This window comes from Hipposideros armiger, unplaced genomic scaffold (genome assembly GCF_001890085.2).
Source record: "Hipposideros armiger isolate ML-2016 unplaced genomic scaffold, ASM189008v1 scaffold_264, whole genome shotgun sequence".
In the NCBI taxonomy this organism is placed as follows: Eukaryota; Metazoa; Chordata; class Mammalia; order Chiroptera; family Hipposideridae; genus Hipposideros; species Hipposideros armiger.
This window is the reverse complement of record NW_017731614.1, coordinates 294,590-314,490: the sequence shown is the minus strand read 5'-3', so window position 1 is coordinate 314,490 and position 19,901 is coordinate 294,590. Positions and strand designations below refer to the sequence as shown.

Below are 19,901 nucleotides of genomic sequence, written 5' to 3'. Positions count from 1 at the left end.
TCAGCAAAAAGCCTAAATGCCTGACCACGGCCTGTGTATCAGTCAAGGGATTGTTAGTCTAACAAATAGGCCAAACAATGTTTCAGAGGTCAGACTGCCTTCACGGCATTCTAGAGCACACGGCCCTTGACAGTGAATTCAGTTCACCTGTCTCATGCCTCTGTCACGCCCCTTTCATATCCAGCCAGTGGAAGATGGAAGAAGGAATGGAGGGAGGCACCACCTTTGGAAAGGCTCAGTCCATTTCTGCTGATAACTGCTAGGGAGGCTGGGAAATGCAATCTGTCCATGAAGGACAGGGATTGATTTTTGGTGAATTACTGAGTCTGTGCAACCTCTGGCAACCAAATGGCGGTTCCCCCTTTCTTCACTCACACCCTCCTTCACAGGGACAGCCCCACACCCCACTGGACTTTTGCTCAAGGGCTCCGATCTCTTGGAGATGCACCATGTTCTCCACCAGCAGCATCATGGATCAAGAGGTAAAATCCAAGCACTGCACATTCTAAACTTGAATGAAATGGGTGAACAGGGCTGGATGAACTCAGGTAAAGCTCTCAACAGAAAAGGGAGAGCAGGACATAGCACACAATACTGCCAGGTCAGCAATAACAGGATCCCAAGGAGTGGCATTGTGAGGACCCCTGCCCTGGCTTGGCCCACCTTTGCTCTCTGGGAGGACACCCTTCATCCATTTTTCTCCATGGCCAAAGCTGAGGAGGGGTCTGCACATGTTTTGCAGCTCTTTCCTGCCTGCATAGGCATGGCTTCAGGAGCCAAGCCACAAGCTCATGGTTTCTTTGGCAACATAGACAATTTCCCCCCAAATTTAGAGAGCTTTCCTTCCAGTATGTTCCACGTAACTGTACCTGAGATTTTTTTTTTCTAAAATGGCTTTCAAGCAGCTTTATTTCTTTGCTTCCTCGTACCCTCATCTGTCTCTGTTTCAATTTACTGATGCTCACCACCAGAGGTCTCAATTAGCTAGTGGACCATGCCAACAGGCTTCATCTGACCTTCGTCGTGGGGCTGAAGCCTTTCTCTGTGGAACTGAGAACTATTTAAAGGGCATTTGTTGCTTAGAGCCTTTTTCAGTTTTATTTCCTGTTATTTGGGGTCTAGTAGCACTTACCTTTTCCAACACTACAAGGCCTCAAACACTTTCATTTGTTTGCAAACTGTATCTTGCTTGCATATATCTCTTTCTTATACCTTGCTGTACACGGAAGAAACTACCAACACACATTGATACCCAGCTCGTTCCAACCACTTTCCCCTGGAGCCACAGGCTTATAGGTCTCTTGTCTGCTCTCCAAGTTTTGCACGTTATGATTTTAATAGTTTTCTCCTGTATAATGTGAGTCTACAATATCTATGTCCATGTTCCCTGCAGCCTGACCACTAAGCCAATGCTACATATGTCAGGTTTTAAGTTATGGGAGCACTACACTTCAAGGTATCTGGTATAACAAACAGACCCCAAAATGTAGATTGCTTAAAACACTGTAGACACGTATTTCTCGCTCACGTAACAAGCTAAAGTGAGAGTTTGTTATTGGCAGATGGTTTTCCTCCAGGCAGCAACTCGGAGACCTGTGTTCTTTATAACCGGTAGACTCACCATTGCTAAAGCCTGGTCACTGTTGCACCCAGCAGTGGGAAGGAGAAGACAGAGTCTGGGAGGAGCCTTTCCCATCTCCACACACGTTCCGTCCAGCTAGAACTCAGGCCCAGGAGCTCGCCTGCTCCAAGGGAGGCTGGTCAGTGCAGCTACGTGTCCACCAGTGGAAACAGGCTGAGTTGTAGCAGCCTCTGGCACACCTCAAGGCTCCCCTTCATCTTGCCCCACCCAGCTCTCCAGGCTCGTTTCCTGATGCAGCACGCAGCCACTTCCAGCCGTGAGCAACTTCCAGAGATGCCCTAAGCTATCGCACTGCTAGGCCTTTGCTCATGCGTTTAGTCTACCCAGAGCCCTTTTTTCCCATTCCATCTATTCATCCATCTATCTGTCCAACCAGCCAACAAATATTATTGAGCATTAAATATGTGCTAGGCACTGGTATTGAAATGGACAAAATGGAAAACAAGCAAACTCCTGTCTTTGTGGGGCTTGTATTCTAGCAGGGAGATTCAGACAACAAATAATAAACAAGATAAAATTAACCAGTTATATATAATGTAAGAAGAAAACCATTGGAAAAAATAGAGAAGGGTAAGGAGAATCAGGAGGGTGTGATCTGAAAAAAGAGGCCTGACTGAGATGGTGACAGTTGGGCATGGACCTGAAGGAAGTGAGGGAGCCAGGCCTGAGGATGTCTAAGGTTAGAGCATTCTGTGCAGAGGGAATAGAAAGTGCAAAGGCCCTGGGGTGGGAGTGGCTTCACAGGTGTGAGGAATGGCGGGGATAGAGGGGGGTGCAGGTGGTTGGGGAGTGGTGGGAGATAAGGTCAGGGGTCATAAGACCCAGGTTGTGTGGGGCCTACTGTGGACTGGACCCTTCACAAAGCACACCCATCTTTTAGTTTTCAACCTAGATATCCCTTTTTCAAGAGAGCCTTCCAGGGCCCTTCCCTGTGTACGATAGAAGCCTTGTCACAGAGTTTTCTTACTGCATGTGTGCTTTCACACCCCCACCCTGCACTGTGGGTCCCCTAAAGATGGAGCCCCATCTTCCTTGGTCACCCTTGTATCTTCACTGAACACATATGGGTGTTCAATGTGGGAATAGGATTGGCTTTCTGAACCGCAGTGTTCCCACCTGTAAAAAGAGGAGGGTTCACCCCTTGCAGGTGTGTTGGGAAATCTAAACAAGATGACCCGGTTTTACGACCTAGTTCATGCACTTAGTTGACCTTTTTGTCTTAGATTGCAGATTATTCCCCAACTCCATTTTCTCTAGATTCCAGAATGACCATAGAGCAGCTCATTCCTATCCCATCTCAGCATCTTTCCACATCTAATGTGTGACTTCATCATCGAGTCTTCTCCCAGATTAGAACAGCCTTCAGAAAGAAGCCTCTCATGGGGGTCCTCCTCTGACTTCCCATGCTCCACCTTCTCTCTAATTCAGAAGACTGCCAAATCTCACCCAGCCAGATAGCCCATTGACAACCTGACTGATGGCCTGGAAGCATCCCCCCAACCCAAGTACAAGCTCATGACACGCCAGTCCCCACGGCACTAGCGTTGGTGAAGACAGCATGCCTTGGAACATGAGCTGCCACCTCACAGCTGTTCTGCAGTACCTGGGCATTGGGGGTCTGTTGTCTCTATCATGCTGTTTCAACATTTAGTGTAAATGGATTGGAATAACGGCAGGTGCCCTGCTCCTAGGAGACAAGAATAGTCCTTATTTTATCCCAACTATTTGTCTGCTGGTGTCCAGGTCCCTTCCTGCCCCAGATCACAGAGGGGTTAGATGCTTGCAAGCCACATTTCCCAGAGCCCTTACCTGTGGGCTGTTAATTTCTGCTGATGGGAGACAATGGCAGGGCACTAGAAGTAGCATTTCTGAATTCGGGGATTTTAGTGGTGGGGCAGCAAAGACCAGTGTACACACAGTCCTCAGTTTTGTTCAGGCAGTGAGGTCCCAGCAGCAGCCCAGCAATCATGGCTTTGGGTAACACTTCTGTTCCTCCAGCTCAGTGTGATAGCAGCTTCCTGAACTTACTAATATTTGGGTCCTCTCACCTTCTCATTTTTGCTCCTCTTTCTTCCAACAGTTTTTGGAACCAGTCCCATGCACTACATCCTGTTCGAAACACCTGGGGCAGTTTGTTTTCCTGACTCCACACCGACAGTTCTTGGTAGTAGGAATGGCATCCAAGGAACCATCTCTCAAACATGGAAACCTGGGGTCGGTTATCTGACCCGACTGGGTCACAGTAATGACCTCATCACCCAGGGGAAATGAGACCCTGGAAGTTCACAGCACTAGTGGCAAAAATGATTACTTTAACATCTGACTTATTTTAAGAGCCTGGGGAGAGGTGCTTCGTGAAGGCAAAGCCAGGAAACCGATTGGCTGCTGCCCAGGTCACGATGGCGGGGACAACATTGCTACAAGGCTCCGGTGTGGGCTGGCTGCCGGGACCTCACTGGAATCAGTAGACAGAAAACTGTAGGCTCAGCTCAACGTGCAGGTATAAAACTAGAGAGCACCTTTCACAGCCAGAAAAGAACCTCTTTAATATCCTCTAGCCGTGAGAATGGTACAACTGAAAACATAACCCCAAATTTGATCCTGCAAGTTGCAGAGTTACAAGTTGAAGTCACAGTCTTGCTGGACCTCCAATATGAAATTTAGGGTATTGATTTGGAAGGAGTGGGACCCTGAGAATATTAGAGAGGGCATTTGGGTGGACTTAAGTAGACCTGAGACCCCTGAACTGAGGAAGGAACAACATGAGTGTATGGTTGGACACCCCACTGATATTCCTGTCATGACCCAGCTTTGCATGCAATGTCATCTTTCCATGTCTGCCAGGCACCCCTGACTAGCCATGTACCTTGCATGGCTCAAGACCGAATTCACCTCAGCCTTCCAAATGAGCAGGAAAATTGCCAAAAGTTATCTGTGTATTGCTCTCCAAAGCCATCTGTCACCTAAGTGGACATAAGACCTCACGACATGTTAAGGGCACATCGTTTTACAGAGATGGTAGGAACTGGGCATGGATCCTGGTTCCCTTGCCTTCTAGCCACATGGGCAGCAACCGAGTGTCTACCCCACTGAGCCTCAGTTTCTTCATCTGTAAGATAGGCCTGATGACTGATCTCACGGAGCTGAGAACCCAGCTGGACAGGAATGTGAAGGGCCTGGGACTGCAGTGCTCTCTTCTTCCTCTTTTGTTTGGGGGTAGTGTTGTAACCCCCAGGGTGGGAACTAGGAGGGAAACATCCCATTCAGGAAGGAGTCCCTCCCCCCAGGGTAGCCAGGGGAATGAGATGTGGCCCTGAGCCCAGTGCAGGATGTTCTCTCCATCCTGTGTTGCGAGGCCGTTGGTGCCCCTACCCCATGAGCCTGCATGGGTGCCCCGCTTCCCTCCCCTGGACCAGAAGGCCCAAAAAAAGGCTTTTTAGCAGGGAGAGGAACACGTCTAAGAGAAGCTGATATGACATCACAGCCTCTTCCAGGTAAACCCTTTCCAGCTGTTCCGCAACTTCACTGCTGTCATGCCATGAGACCTCAGCCAAACCCATGCCTCTCAGAACATCTTTCCTTACCTGAAAACAGGCTGTGCCAGCAATAACAGAAGCAGGGACGGAAGAATGGAGAGTGCCCACCATTCATCTCCTCTCCTTCCTCACATCCCGTGGGCTCCCACACCTTGCTGTGACCCAGTAGCCTCATCAGTAAAAGTATGGGCAACAGATTGCCATGGGTATGGAACAAGGTGGCATGGGGACAGCAGCACCTGGCCAGAGAACACCCGCTGTGCCTCTTCTAGAAGCAGTCCTGGAGCCATGCGCTAGGCCACAGCTTTTATTGAAATGTATGTCATGCAATCTGTTCAGGAGTTTGAGAAATAACAAAGGGAGTTCTGGAGCCTTGGCCCAGACATCACCTGGAACAGGTCCTGAGTAGGAAAGGCACATGAGTTACCACCTATTTTGACCGGGCAAGAAAGAGAAACCCACAAAGCAAGATGTGACAGGAGAGCTGGGGCCTTTGGACAATCTGCTGGAAGGTCCCCCCTACCCGCCCGCCTCTCCGTCTCCTCAGCAAGGGATCTTGGGGCATCCGGGCACACATAGGAGGGGCTGGGACACCAGACACATGGGGACAGCACCAGGGGCAGGCCAGCCATGGCAAAATTGGCCGTGTCAGCTGAGGGGGGCTGGGGTCTCCAGGCCAGGGTCTGCAGAGTCCCCAGCCAAGCAGAGTAGGTGATCACTGCTGCCTCAAGGCTGTGCTGGAGCCTGAGGGCCAGGCTGCCACAGCAGCAGATCCCCTGTAGCGGTGCAGTGGCACTTTAAGGCAGCCGAGGAAAGGAGGCCAAGTCACACCTGCAGAAACTAGGGACAAGCTGTCCCTGGGTCCAGGGCTGAGCAGCACTCCCCAGACCCTGCATGACTCCTGGTTCAAGTAAAAAGTGTTTTGTGTGCATGCTGGCCCAGGCGTGGCGTGTCGCCTGCTGTGAGAACACAGGTTCAGGCTGGGACACAGTGGGGAAGGGAATGGGTCCCACCTGGCGCCACCTGGCCTCTGCTCCCTGGGCTCTTGTGTGTAGGGCACCCTCCTGGAATTGGGTCACCTTATCCCACAGACTGCAGGGGGAGACAGCATCAGCTCACTGAGCCACTGGAGAGTTTTCATGAAGGAGTCTGTGCTTAAACTTGGGGAGGAATGTGTGAATGGGGAGGGGGTGGGCCTAGGGAGGGAGGGAAAGGGCCCAGACCCTGGGCTGGCTCGCTTTTCCACTCTCGGGCCTACAACCCGCTCTTTTCTCAAACTGTGCCAGAAATGGGACACTCCCAGCCTTGGAGTAAACCCAGCAGCTGAGCCCACCTCCTGCCAGTGATTTCTTCCTGGCCCACAACTCCCAGTATGTGGGGGCCCAGAGGCTTCCCTGTCCCTCACAACAGCCCTTTGCAAACAGAGCTAGGGGGTGCCCTCAGTCCTCTTGGGGATTCCTGGAGGCCAGAGTGTGAATGTGCACAGCGAGATGTTCCTGCCACTGGGCAGGAAGGTGTCTGTGCACAAACGTCTGGGGTAGTGCCCTGAGCTGCTGCGGTGGAGGGAGGCAAGGGAGTGGGGGAGAGGCTCGGTAGAGACTAGGAACGAAGGAGTGGAAAAGGTGAGCAGAAGCCAACATCTGCTGCAGCAAGTCGGATAAAGGGAGGAGTCACCATGATAACAAGTGTCCCCAGCACCCACATCTCCTTGAGCCCCCATCCCCAGCCAGAGGACCGGACAGGACACATCACTCTCAGGGATTCACTGTTAACTTATGTCTCTGCCCCAAAGGGACCCTGACTCCTGGGTTCCTCTTTGACCTGTGGGGAGCGGAACACAGGAGGTTAGGACCCTGAGCCCCCAAAGACCCCAGAAAAGCTGGGTGTTAAACAAAGGGCGCTGGGGTATGCCCCCCAAGCCATTACCAGGAAGGGTTGGTCTGGGAGGGGCCCTGTGACCCCAGTCAGACAAGTTCACCAAGAGAAAGATGCTCTGATGTCTGGTGGCCACAAAGGAAATCCCTCCACAGAAATGTTTCTTTCTCTTGGGTGGTGAGGATGGTTTTTGAGGACAATTTGCCTCCCTCCCATCCCAGATGCTTGACCGCACCTGGAGCTGGCCCCTGGCAGACAGGCAAAAGGTGACGGCAGGGCAACCATGGGGGACAGGGACCTTGGTTTCCTGCAGAGCTGGCCGACAAGGGGGCAAGGAGTTAAGGGAACTGGTACCAAGAAGAGAACAGCCAATGCACCACCCCCATCAGCCTCTCAGCCAATGCATAGCTTGGCACTCAGCATCCCGTGTGCGCATGCCTGTGTGCAGTTGAGCCTGAACCAGTGCCCAGTCTATCCATTCCTGGGCTCACACATCAGGGAGGGCTGCCCCTCGCTGACCCCTGCCAGGGCACACAAGTCAGAGGAAGAGAAGGGGCAGCGTTAGTGGCAACCACAGCTTGCGCTGTGTCCCTCGTAAGTTGGCACACAGTTTCTTATTGCTCCTTTCAGCTCAGGACACCCTCCTCATCTGCGGAAAGGACACAGATGGAGAGGCAGTGGTGGCGGGTGGAGGATTCCAAGACAGCCCCCTGCCAATCACAGAGCAGGGAACAGTAGGTGGGACCCAGACTGGGCACAGGGACACCCCTGTTCCTGTTCTGGTCCTGGAGAGAGGCCCTCACTGGTCTGCCCACAACAGGACATGCGGCCTTTTGGGAAGCTGGCCAGCGTCTGCAGAGGGGGGCTGCCGGACTGCGGCTGCCTGGCCTTTCCTTGGTCACAGTCACTGGACTGCTGCCCATCCTCGGCCAGCTGCCTCCACAGGCCACAGATGAGCATCCTTACAAAAATAACTCTGAGTCTGTCCCCGTGGGGTCCAGGTTTCCTGAGAGCACTCAGAGGGCCAGGGTGAAGGCCATGAGGAAGGATCTGGCAGGAGCACTCCTGCCCCGCGAGCCGGGGTCACGGCTGCAGGCGCTCCAGGTACTGTGGCAGCGGGTTCTCCTTGATATACTTCTGGATGTACCAGCACGTGAGATGGGCCTTCAGGTCCTCCTCCACCACGAAGTCCAGAGCAGCCTGACAGCCGGGCAGAGAGAGAGTGGTCAGTGCCCATAGCACGCATCCTGGGCTCATGGTGGCCCAGCCCCCACACCTCTCAGGCTATTCCGTCTGAGGGCAAGAACTGGCTACCCATGGCCACCTAGTCCACTGGGTCTACAATGGAGGTTGCGGGTGCTATCACCACCCCCATATTTCAGTTGAGGAAACTGAAGCAGAAAGTGTTGGTAAATTGTCCGAGACATATGTCATGGAAGAGAATGAGCAAGGACTAGATCCTGAGCCCCTCCCCAAAACTGCCCGGGAGGCAACCTCCACACAGGGCAGCCAAGAGCCAAGTGGTGACGTGGGCAGGAGCTAAACCTGGAAAGCCCCACCCCGTTTCCTGTCTTGTTTGTCCCACACCTACCCCAAGGCCTGCTTTCTAATTTCAGGGCCTCTGCGTTCACTGGGTGTCTGCCTAAACTCCTCTTTTTTACTTATCCTTCATGTGACAGCTCACTTAAGGTCTCCTCCTGGAACCTTTCCCTGGAGGCTGGGTCAGGGCACCTCAGGGCTCCCACAGTTATTACAGGGTTCTCAAAGGCAATGGTGAGGGAAGTGATGGGGGGGGGGCGGTCAGTGTGTGGCCTTGGTCTATGGCTGGTGTCACTGTCTCCAATGAGCTCAGGACAGGTACTGCAAGGGCACATCTGATGTACCTCCCTGCCCTCAGGGCCTTGCACACAGTTGGTGTTTAATAAATTTTGCTGAAACAGGGTAGAGGACAGCCTGGGTGGGATTGCCTCTTCCAGTGAAAAAGGAAGCAGCATTTACTGAGTGCCTACTAAGTTCCTGGGCACTTACATGGTTGGCCCATTTGACTTTCCAATACCCCTGGGCTGGCCTTTGTGCATCTCACTGTCCAGTCCACACCTGATCCTACGGTTTAAAACCTGAGATCTAGTGACAAGAGTCCAGTCTATTCTCCTATTTTGCAGATAAACAAGTTGAAAGCCCATGAAGGCACCAAAGGCCACATGGTAAATGCCCTCCTGCCCTGGGCAGGGAAGACTCAGGAAGTCACGGGCAGGGCTCCCCAGGGTGAGGACGGGGCCCAACTCCCCTTTCCCCAGGTCAGTAAATCCTGGAGTTTCCTCACTGGTCACACAGATGGCTCCCACAGACTTCAGTCCTCCAGCAGGCACAAGCCCCCTGCCCCTATCCAGGCAGTACCAACTAAAAAACCAGGCAGCAGGTGGAGGAGGAGCAGAGGCCTGCACTGGGGGGAGGCAGAGAGCAGCACCTGGGCCCCAGGAACAGCTCTCAGAGGAACTTAAGGCCATCCTCTGCTCCAGGCTGCAATTCCCCTCATTAAGTTCAAACCTCCTCTCCAAGCATCCTGGGGTTTGAGGTGCTTTGGGGATGAAGGGAGTAGGACAGTGGAATGGGTCACGAGCAGATTTACTTGAACATTCATCATTCACTTGTTCAACAAGAATTTACTGAACACCTATTATGTGCCAGGTGCTGGGATCCCAGCCAGTGAGCTCCTGACACAGCGGGTGTCGGGTGTCGGTGGCCCTGAAGGCTTAGCTCTGCAGAACCTGAGGCCTAGGCCCAGAACCACTGCCACTAGCCTGAGAGGAGCCAGGAGTAGGTGACACATATGCTGCCTGACGACTTCCCGGTCCCAGCTGCAACCTTTTGGCAAAGCGGGCACCCATCTGCCCTTTGGCCAAGAAACAGGCCAGGGTCTGTCACCAGGGCCTTGGTTTTCTCTGGGTGGACGCACCTCCCTACCTTGGCGAGGTGCTTGGCGATGCCACGTCCGCGGTAGGCGTCAGGGACCTCCGTGTGCTGCAGGTCCACGATCCGCTTTCCCACGTACTCATAGAGCAGGACGGCCCGGTCATGACATCCTGCAGGGGGAGGGTGGCAAACACATGAGACTGTGGAGACTCTAGGGGCCTGACCCAGGCACAGAGGCCAGGGTGCAGGAACAGGCATTTGGAGCCAGGCTGCTGAAGTTGGATCCTGAATAACCTCTCTGTGCCTCAGTTTCCTCATCCATAAAGTGGGAATATAATAAAACATTCCTCATAGGGGTGTTTGGAGGATTAAGTGAGGTAATCTCTGCGAAATGCTTAGAGCAGCGCCCAGAACACCCAAGGCCCCCCCCCGTAAGCCTTTGCTGTATTCTCAGTCTCAGCATCCCAGGACCCCCAGCACCTCCCATTCTGCATCTCCATCTGAGCACCCTCCTGAGGGTCTGATGTCCCACACTCAGCGCTGGATGCAGAGTAGGGCTTGGCAAGTCCCCAACCAAACCAGAGCCAGAAGGGACAGAAGATCAGGCTGTGAGATTTGTCAGGACTCCCCGCTGGGCCCAGGGAAGGTCAGAAAGTATGGCATCATTATCCACAAGAAAGTGACATTGGGGACATACACAGGAACAAACTGGCCTCTCAGGCCTGCCAAGGCAGGAGCTCACCAGTCCACCAAAGTCCCTCTAGAAAACATTTGACTGGAGTTCTTCTAACCGAAGTCTTTAGTTCCCCATCTGCCTGTCCATCTATCCAACCACATCCATCCATCCATCCATCCATCCATCCATCCATCCATCTATCTATCCATCCATCCATCTGCCTGCCCATCTACCTGCCCAGCCATCCCATCTGTCCATACATCTATCCACCTATCCCATTCAGCAAATGTTTATTGAGCCTCAGGCACTATTTCAGGTGCTAGGGACAGAGCAACGAACAAGCCAGACAGAGTCCTGCCCTCATGGAACTCACTAGGAGACAGAACAAAGAAAAAAGCAGGCAGGGGTGGAGCAGGGAGCTATGCTGGGTGGAGACAAAACAGGAAGGAGAGGGAGTTGATTATGTGACGCTAGGGAACAGTGTCCTAGGCAGAGGAATAGCCAGTACCATATACAAAGGCTCTCAGGCAAGAGTGGGCAAAGGACAGGGTGGAGATGAGGGTAGAGAGGTGGGGAGGAGGGGAGTAAAGGGGGGTGTCCTGCGGAGCCTCTTAAACCATCATGACCTTGGAGCCACAGAAGGTTCCTTGGCAGGGAAGGGACAGGATGTGATCATGATGTCACAGGACTCACTCTAGCTGCTCTGAAAACAGACTGGGGGCAGGAGCAGGGGAACCAGTGAGGTGGCTGCTGCACTAGTCGGGTGAGCGAAAAGGGGAACACAGACTGAGGGAGGCAGTAGGGGTGTGTGGAGGGACCAGACTCTAACGGTGTTTGGAAGGTGTAGCTGATGATTCGGATGTGGTGAGCAAGAGACAGAGGAGTGGAGGACAGTTCCCAGGTTTGTCATTTCAGATAGTTGTGAGTGAGCGTATAAAGGAAATAAATAAGTTGGGTTGGGGGAGAGACTGGGCCATTTAGCCAGAGGTAGCCAGGGAAGACCCCTCCAAGGAAAAAACCTCTGAGCTGAGGTAATCAAGGAAGAGGCGGCTGATGGAAGGACAGGCACGGAACACAGAGTGCAAACTGAGGTTAGATACACAGTTCACTGTCCCTAAAAGAAAACATGTCAATGCCAATTGTGTTTCTGACTTCTAAAAGCAAATTGTATTTCATGTGTTTTTTGCTTTAAAGTACCATAGAGTATTCGTTCCTAAATGGTCTGGGCTCTGGGCCTGTGGGGAGTTTCTCAAGCGTAAGACTGATAGACTGAGGGATACAAACGAAGAGTCCAGACATCAGGACAGGGTCCAACCCCAGTTAGGAACCTTTCTGGTTCTCCAAAGCTCCAGGAGTGAAGGTACCATTCACCTCCCCATTTCCAGATGGGGAAACAGACCCAGACATCCACATCCCACAGCAAGTCTGAGGTGAAGTTAGAACCCAGGCCTCCAGACCCAGAGCTCAGTCCTGTCTTTCTCCTCCATCTCAACACACCCTCTCTCTATCTCCTGCCTCCAGGCCTTTGCCCACTAGTTCCCTCTGCCTGAAATATCCTTTCTCCTTCTCAGGCCCAGCTGAGGGTGGCCCCCAGCCCCACCTCCTCCCCATGCCTCCAGGGCCCCAGGGCCTCCTCCTCTTGGCCTGATTGCTGCTCCAATGGGCCAGAGGCCCAGCTTTGACCTCCACTGCTGCCTGCCTGGACTGTACAGCGCAGGACTCAGTTCTTGTCTCCCACCCCTGCTGGAGTTAATTCAGCTCACCCAGGACAGGACAGCAGAGATCAGGAGGCTATTCTAAGCCCATACTGGTCGCCAGCGACTGAAGGAACTGCCTGCCTGCCCTGGCCATTTAATTACCCCCAAAACTCATCAAGGGCCTACTATGTGTCAGGCAGTGCTTCAGATGCTAAGTGTGCAGCAGCGAAGAAAACTGACTAAATGCTCCCTCATGGAGGGAGACAGATAATAAGCAATATCATTATAAACAATATAGGATTCAAAAGGTCATGAGTTGGAGAACAATACAGCAGAGAAACGGTGAGTGGGTAGGGTTGCCATTTTAAAGAGGGAGGCCTTTCTTGAGCCAAGACCTGAAGTGGGTAAGGGATCGAAAAGATATGGGGGGTGAACAGTCCAAGTGGCGAGAACAGCATGTGCAAAGGCGCTGAGGTAGAAGTTCAAGAAGCAGTGAGGGGGCTCGCAGAACTGTGCTGGAATGAGTTGGGGAAGAGTGGTAGGAAGCCATGTTGGGGGTTCTGGGGCCAGATCACATAGGTCCTTGCAGGCCACGGAAAACACCTCGGCTTTTGGGCCACTGCCATCCCTGCAGAGAGGGAGGTGGTAGGACCTTGAGCCCTTGCAAGTCTGTTAGAATTCCTCTGTTCATTTGCCTACCTGTTCCCTCAATTAATATTCCTGGAGCAGTTGTTTGGGCCGTGGATGGACCAGATGCTAAGTGGCCTTGGGAAGTGTCTGCCCCATCACCTCCCCATCTGCCAGCTCCTGGTGGTCACAAGGGCTCGGTCACCACTGCATCCCCAGCACCCAGCCAAAGGGAGACACCCAAGAAATATTTGTCTTACAAACAACTGCTGTTCTCTCTCTGCCAGACACACTATAGGGGTTTGAGGCTGATTTGTGGGCTACTGGCAGGCCCAGCACTTTAGCCTTTCCAGAGACCGTGCGCCTTTAAGGAGACAGCAGATGGGAACAACTGCTGCTCATACTTGTGGGGCCCTGCCACGGGGCAGGCCCATGTTCAGCTCTCTCCACATATTAATCCTCATGAGACTCTTACAAAATGGGTAGACTTCTCATAGTCCTGTTTACAGACAGGGAAACTGAGGCCCCAAGAGGCAGTCACACAGCTTTGGTGTGTGGAGCAGGCTAGAGATAGGCTGAGGTCACTTAGGAGGCTCTTCTGGCTGAAAGGGAAACAGAAGAGCTTCAGGGCCAGCAGGGTGGGCGTGGGCTACATGTGAGGGAAAGAAAGTGTTAATGACACCCTCCCCTGTGCTCCACTGACCAGATCATACCACACTAGTTAGAGAGGAACCAGACCCTTCCTTAGTGGGCAATCCCAGAGTACCTGGCCTGTGGCCTGGCATCCTGGCCTTGAAGGGCCCACAAAGGCCACCCAGTCCCAACTGCCTGCACCTCACATGGCCCAAACTCCCATCCCCTCCTCCAAACCCACCTGGAGAGCCCCAGAAAATGGCCAACCCCTGTGGCTCAGGCCAAGATCCTGAGGTCCTCCTTGCCTTGTCTCTCAGACTCTAAGCTGATCCTGTGGCAGGTCCATGGGCATAATTCAAAACATGCTTAGAATCTGGCCGCTGCTCCCATCTCCGTGGGCACCCCTGCATAGACCCATGAAAGCCGAGGTGGGTCTCATCCATCCTCCGCTCAGGGCCCTGGTCCAGCCAAAATGGCCTCTTCCCTACTCCTCACAGATGCCCAGCTCTCCGCGCCCCCAGCCTTTGTCAGGCTGCTCCCTCCTCCTGGTACCCCTCCCCCAGAGCCTCCCAGGATTGGCTTGTTACTATTCAATGTGAGCCCAAACATCACCTCCCCAGAGGCCTCCTTGACCATTAGCAGAAGGCAGTGCTACTAGTTACCCTGTTACCCTGGGCACATTGCCACCCGTCACCAGCATCTGGGAAGCTGGGCCCATGGATACTGCTATCTCTGCCCTGGGCACTTTGGGCAGAGCCCCTGGGCATGGCCTGGCTGGACACAGGCCTTTCTCCGGGCTGAGTTCTGTGAGCCACCAAGAACCGCAAGTCTCTAACTAGCAAAGAGGGTCAGTACTTGCCACTCTTGGAAGGCACAGGAACAAGCCCAAGGCAGGGAAGGGCCCTGGGTTCCAGTCCCAGCTCTGCCAGGTGACTTCAGACCAGTCCCGATGCCTCATTCCCAAGACCTCTCCTGTCCCGGGACAACTGCTACTTCTCTCCTGGGCCTGAGAACCACATCAAGATCATGAACTGAACTAGTTTTGAGAAAAGTTAAAGCTGTTCGGGTAGTGAGAGACCTTTCCATGGGTCTTCACCCCAGTACTCCAATGGCCCCAACCCCAGGACCAAAGGCCCCAGGGAGTTATCAGGAGAGGCAGTCACCAAGAAACCATCTTCCCTGGCAAGTGGGGAGAAGATCAGGGGTTCTGGGTGGGAGACATGAGGTCTTTGCAGAGAGCGTTAACCTCCACCATCTCCGCTCTGCCCACACCATCCATGAGAGGAAGGTCAGTGGATCAAAACGCCCACTATACAGATGAGGAGAATGAGGCAGGGGCAAAGCCGGAACCAGGCCTTCTGCTGCCTCTTGGGGGCTGAGGTCGCTGACCAGGGACAAGTGGGTGCAGGAGAAAAAGGTGCAGAAGCACCCAGATGGTGTTTTGGATGTCTCCACATGCACAGCCTGGTTTGGGGAGAGGCCACATGTTGATGGCTCAGGGGTAGATTACAGAGAAGGGGTTGTGGCCTGGGAAAGCTTAAGGGGCCCAGCCAACAGCCAGGAAGCATGAGTGCAGACCCTGGGGGTTACCCAGGAAAGTCCACCCACAGACCCAGTCGGTCCCCTTGCCATACTAGGCATCCCCCCCAAACTTCCCCACTCAGGGACAGGGCTCTGGGTGGCCATCATAGGGTGCTATGGGGCACGGGGGCTTTCTGGGGGGGAGCAACATGGGCTCATGCAGGGGCCTCATATCCAGGGATCCAAATGCCACAAGACCTGCTGCTGCACTTTCAGCCCTGCTGCCTCTGGTGGTTCTGAGGGAGGCCAGAGGCAGACTTTCCGGGGCCTCAGTCTTTCCATCTGCAAAATGGGGGTTGGGGAGGATGTCCCAGGATTCTAGGATTCCCAAATGACCCTTCTTCTTGAAGCAAGTGAGACACTCAGCCATGGCTGAGAGGGGAGGCCTGGGGGTGGAGGCTCAATTCTGGCATAGCTGTCTACTGGCTTTGTGCCCTGGTTTCTCCACCTATGAAATGGTGATATACAAGCTAGCATTTTAGAACCTGGATTTGGAGGTCAGACAAGCCTGATCTCTAGCATTCTCTCACACTCCATGTCAGCAAGACCTATCCAGTCTTCCTTCAACATCTGTTCAGGAGATAGCCATTTCTCCCCACCTCTGCTAACACTGCCTGGACTAGTGCAGTAGCCACCCCTCTGCTCTATCCTACCTCACACAGTGTATTTCCTTCAGACCAGCCAAGGGGAGCCTGGAACATCTCGACCATTCTCTGCTCAGGAGCCTCCAATGTACCCACCTCACTCATAGTCAAAGCTAAGTCTTCACAATGCCTTCCAAGGCCCCTGCACCATCTACTCCCATGACCTCCTGATGTTATCTGCTACGATCATCCTGTCTCTGTTCCTCCACCCCCTGCTGCTCCCAATGCCCAAAGGCATTGCAGGGCTTTGCACTTGCTGCTCCTTTCACTTGGAACACTATTCCCACTACAGCTCTCTTCCTTGCCGTCCTTACTTAAATGCTACCTTTCCAGGGAGCCTCTCCTGGACACTTGATTCTAAACAGCAGCCCTTTCCTGACACACCTGCCCTCTGCCCTGCTTTCTTACCAGGCCCTTGTTTTCTAGGACACCTTACACTTGATTTATTGTCTGCCACCCTTGAGACTGTCAGTCCCATGAGTCCCCAACACCTAGAACAGTGCTTGGCACATAGCAGGTGCTCAGTAAGGACTTGTGGAACAAATCCTAGCTCTTCAACTTCCAACATGCAAGACTGGGTGAGTCAGTCACTTCTCAATGCCTCAGTTTCCTCACCTATAGAACGGAAGAACAGTTTCCCCTCAACCCACCCAGCAGTGCTATGAAGATAAGATGAGTGATTCTACGTGCACAGGGCCTGCCTGGAACTTAGGACTTAATACAGCTGCTCGAACCTCTACCCTCACCCAGAACCAGAGCTTGCTGGAAGCTCATCAGCCCAGCTTTGCTATGAGGATGGCCTGGGCACCAGGAGCCCTAGGGTGGCTTTGACTCTCAGCCTCGGTGTTCACATCTCTCAATGGACATGATGAACCAGACTCCAGGGTTGGCCTTGCAGTTCAGGAGACACTATGATAGGCTGTTCCCCTCCTCAGGTGAGGCAGGGTGGGGCCCAGACACAGATGATCCTTCTCTTGCCCCCTCACATGCACACCCAGGCTGGGCCAGCCTAGGCTTCACAGTCCCCAAGTGCAGGCTGGAGAAGGACTGGCAGCCTTGCACTGCTCCCTGGGGTCGACTGGGGGATCCCCGGTCCACTTTATAACAATCATTAGCCATCTGGGTAGTAGGCTCCAGAACTGGCAAGTTAAAAAACATGGCTGGGCATGTCCAGCCCTGATCACAGCCAGCTTAGAGGGGTGTCCTTTGGCTGGATTCATGTGAAAGAGAAAGAAAGGAAACCCCGAACATCCCCTTCTTATCTGTGAGCAGATAAGACTACCTGAGCCACGAAGGGAAACAGAGGCCTCTCTGGAGTCTCAGAAAAGAGGATTTGAAAAGTCACGATGCCCCTCCCCACAAGTGGCCAGGACCCTGAGTGTCATGGCCAGCTAGGCCACAGCTGGCACCACAGCGACAGAAGGGCTTGCTTCCATGTAGAAATAACAGTGTTTGAGTTCCGGCTCTGGCACTTAATGTGCTGGGCAAGTTACTCCTGCCCTGTGGTCTGAGCCTCAGTTTACTCATTTGTAATGGGAGGTGGTGATGCCCGCATGACAAGGATGATATAACAGAGATGTGCTAGGGCCTGGCTCAGTCCCCAGCACAGCCTAAAAAGGGGTTGGAGAAATGTCCATGCCCCAGTCCCTGGCCCCTCCTAACTGCGTTCAAGTGCAGATTGGAGAAGCCCAGTTCCAGGAGTCAGATCAGGCAGGACCCTATCCCAGCTCTGCCCCAACTTACTGCCTGACCTCAGGCAGGCCTTCCCTTCTCAGAAATGGGCCCAGTGGTCTCTAAGCTTCCAGCTCAGATACTGCCACAGGGGATCCAGCTGGAAAGGAAGAAAAAGCTATTAATGCAGAAATGGTGGGTTGAAGGGGATTCATGGTCCTTGATTTTATAATTCTATTTCTGATACCCTAGACCTCTTAGGAGGAGCTGTGTAGGCTAGTAAGGAAAGAGGAATCTTTCCTTACAGGAAAGGAAGATTTGACTTTGCTTTCTGGTTTTAAAAATAATGATCAGTACGTGCTTATTAGCACTATGTGCCACAGACGCTGTTCTAAGCCTTTACTCTTATTACAGCATGTCATTCTTACAATCAGCCAAGAGGTATGCACGGATGTTATTCCCCTAGTAAGGATGGAGAAACTGGGACACCAGAGATGAGGCAATTTGACAGAAGTCTCAGAGCCACTGGAGTCTGATGAGGACACCATACCCATCCACACATCGCCCACCCTCGCGGGCAGAAGCCCCTCTTTCGGTCATCTCCAAGTCTGCCCAGAGGATTCTTCCAAAACCCTTGGTGCAGAAAGGCTATGGTTCCCAGGGGGCAGCAAGAAGCCATTTAACACCAGATGGGGTAGGTCATGGCTGACCCACTCTCTAGGATCTCAAACAGCAGCCCCAGCGGTTGTCCAACACAACATCGGAAAACAGCCGGGCCTGAGCAGGTGCGGGTTCCCAGTGGCTGAGGGAGGGGGCTGGCAGCGGGAGACCAGAGCTGCCCTGCTCCTGCCTCCTCCCTTCCTGGAGGCCGCCCGGAGTATTCCGCGTGGGTCCGCCCCTCCCTGGACCGCGAGTCGGCCGCGCCCCCACCTAGCCCGCGAGTGCAGCCCCTGGCCCGCGCCGGGAGCGCTGGGCCCAACGGCGGCCACCAGAGGCCACCCTGCGGCGCTCATTCGCGACGCCCCTCCAGGGCTGTGGGACAGGAGCGCGCGCCCCAGCTAGGGGGCAGCCTCAGCAGGCCCGGCTTGCTCGAAAACAAAAGGCGGGGGCGGGCCGGGTACCGCGTTACCGTTCAGCCGGACGGTGAACTGGCGGCGCCGACGGTCGTGCTCCACGCGGATGGGGCTGCCCTGCTCCAGCGCGCCCAGCGGCACGGCAGCCGCCGCGTGCGCCATCTGCGTGCGGAGCAGAGGCCGCTCGGACCCGGGCCAGCGCCGGCTCGGCGGGGCCGGGTGCGCGGGCCTGCTACGGCGGAGGCGCGGAGGCGCGGAGGCGCGAGGACGACGGCGGGGGCGCGGGGCGGCCGGGAGCGCGGCACGGCCGGGAGCCCGCACCCGAGAGACCGCAGGCGGCGGCGCTGAAACTGACACTCGGCGGCGGCCGCAGGAAAAAAAGGGGGGGGGGGCAGGAAATCAGCTGTGAGGTCACGTGCGGCACACAGCCAGTGAGCGCGGGGCCTTTTTGTTTTGATACATTCCATCCCACTCTTAAAGGGGCCGCACGCCTCTCCGGCAGCGTTCCAATCGCAGTTCCAAGCAAAACAACGCTAGGATATTTGTCCCCGGGCTACTTTTCTGTCTGGCGTTTGACTGACAGCTTTGGGGCCTCCACACGGACCCCTCCTCAAGAAGATATAACGATCTGTAGGGAAATTCTGATCATCCTCTCGCAACCACCATTTATTAAGCACTTGCTGTGTGCCCGGCCTGTGCATGGCAAAGCCCTTAGTGAGACAGGAAGCACTCGGTGAGGATTCACTACGCTCATTGAAAATTCTCATCACAAGCCTGAGAAATAAATATGCATGACTCTACTTTACAGATGAAGAAATAGACACCCAGAGCAGTGAAAGACCTTTGTGAGGTCACACAGCTGAGGCTCTGGGAGGATGCCTGGATGCTGCAGATCCCACCCATGCGCGGCTGTGGCTGCTGAGAAGGGATTAGCCTGAGAAGCCTTGTTTGGGATAGGGACCAAATGCCACTGCTCCTCAAAAGATGCAGAAGTACAGGAAGACACCTTGGCGATCCCTGGATCCATTCCTCAGATGGGTAAACTGAGTCCCAAGAGGGGCAGGGACTTGCTTGAGGACATATGGTACTCTCCGGGACCCATACTTTTTTGAAAGGGAATTGACCAGGCTTCCACTGCCCCTGAACTTGCTCATATCTGAAGCTGCCCTTCCCTCCTACCCATAGCTGCAACACTGAATTACATGACTATAGATTACTTTTTACTAGTTTATTAAGGTGTAAGCTTGATGTTCACTCCCATGTGACCATCACCCAAATCAAGATACAGAACACAAGTGTTTCCCTTGCCCCTTTCAATCAGTGCCTCACCCCT

The 19,901-nt window shown here is 53.8% G+C and overlaps 1 protein-coding gene across 4 annotated transcripts in view; it reads right to left on the bottom strand.

Moving 5' to 3' along the window:
• Positions 1 to 18,952, bottom strand: part of NATD1 (N-acetyltransferase domain containing 1) — a 40,960-nt gene extending 22,008 nt beyond the window's left edge. Inside the window, exons 1-3 of one of the 4 annotated variants that reach the window (XM_019656679.1) lie at positions 18,625 to 18,952; positions 10,018 to 10,136; positions 5,470 to 8,253 (exon numbers count right to left, since the gene is read on the bottom strand). In XM_019656679.1, coding sequence (XP_019512224.1) covers positions 8,137 to 8,253; positions 10,018 to 10,136; positions 18,625 to 18,730 — 342 coding nt within the window. In that variant the 5' untranslated portion in view covers positions 18,731 to 18,952 and the 3' untranslated portion in view covers positions 5,470 to 8,136. Of the gene's footprint in view, positions 1 to 5,469; positions 8,254 to 10,009; positions 10,137 to 18,616 lie in introns of those variants that run through there. The other 3 variants (XM_019656678.1, XM_019656677.1, XM_019656680.1) reach the window with 3 other exon arrangements.
• Positions 18,953 to 19,901: the final 949 nt, after the last annotated feature.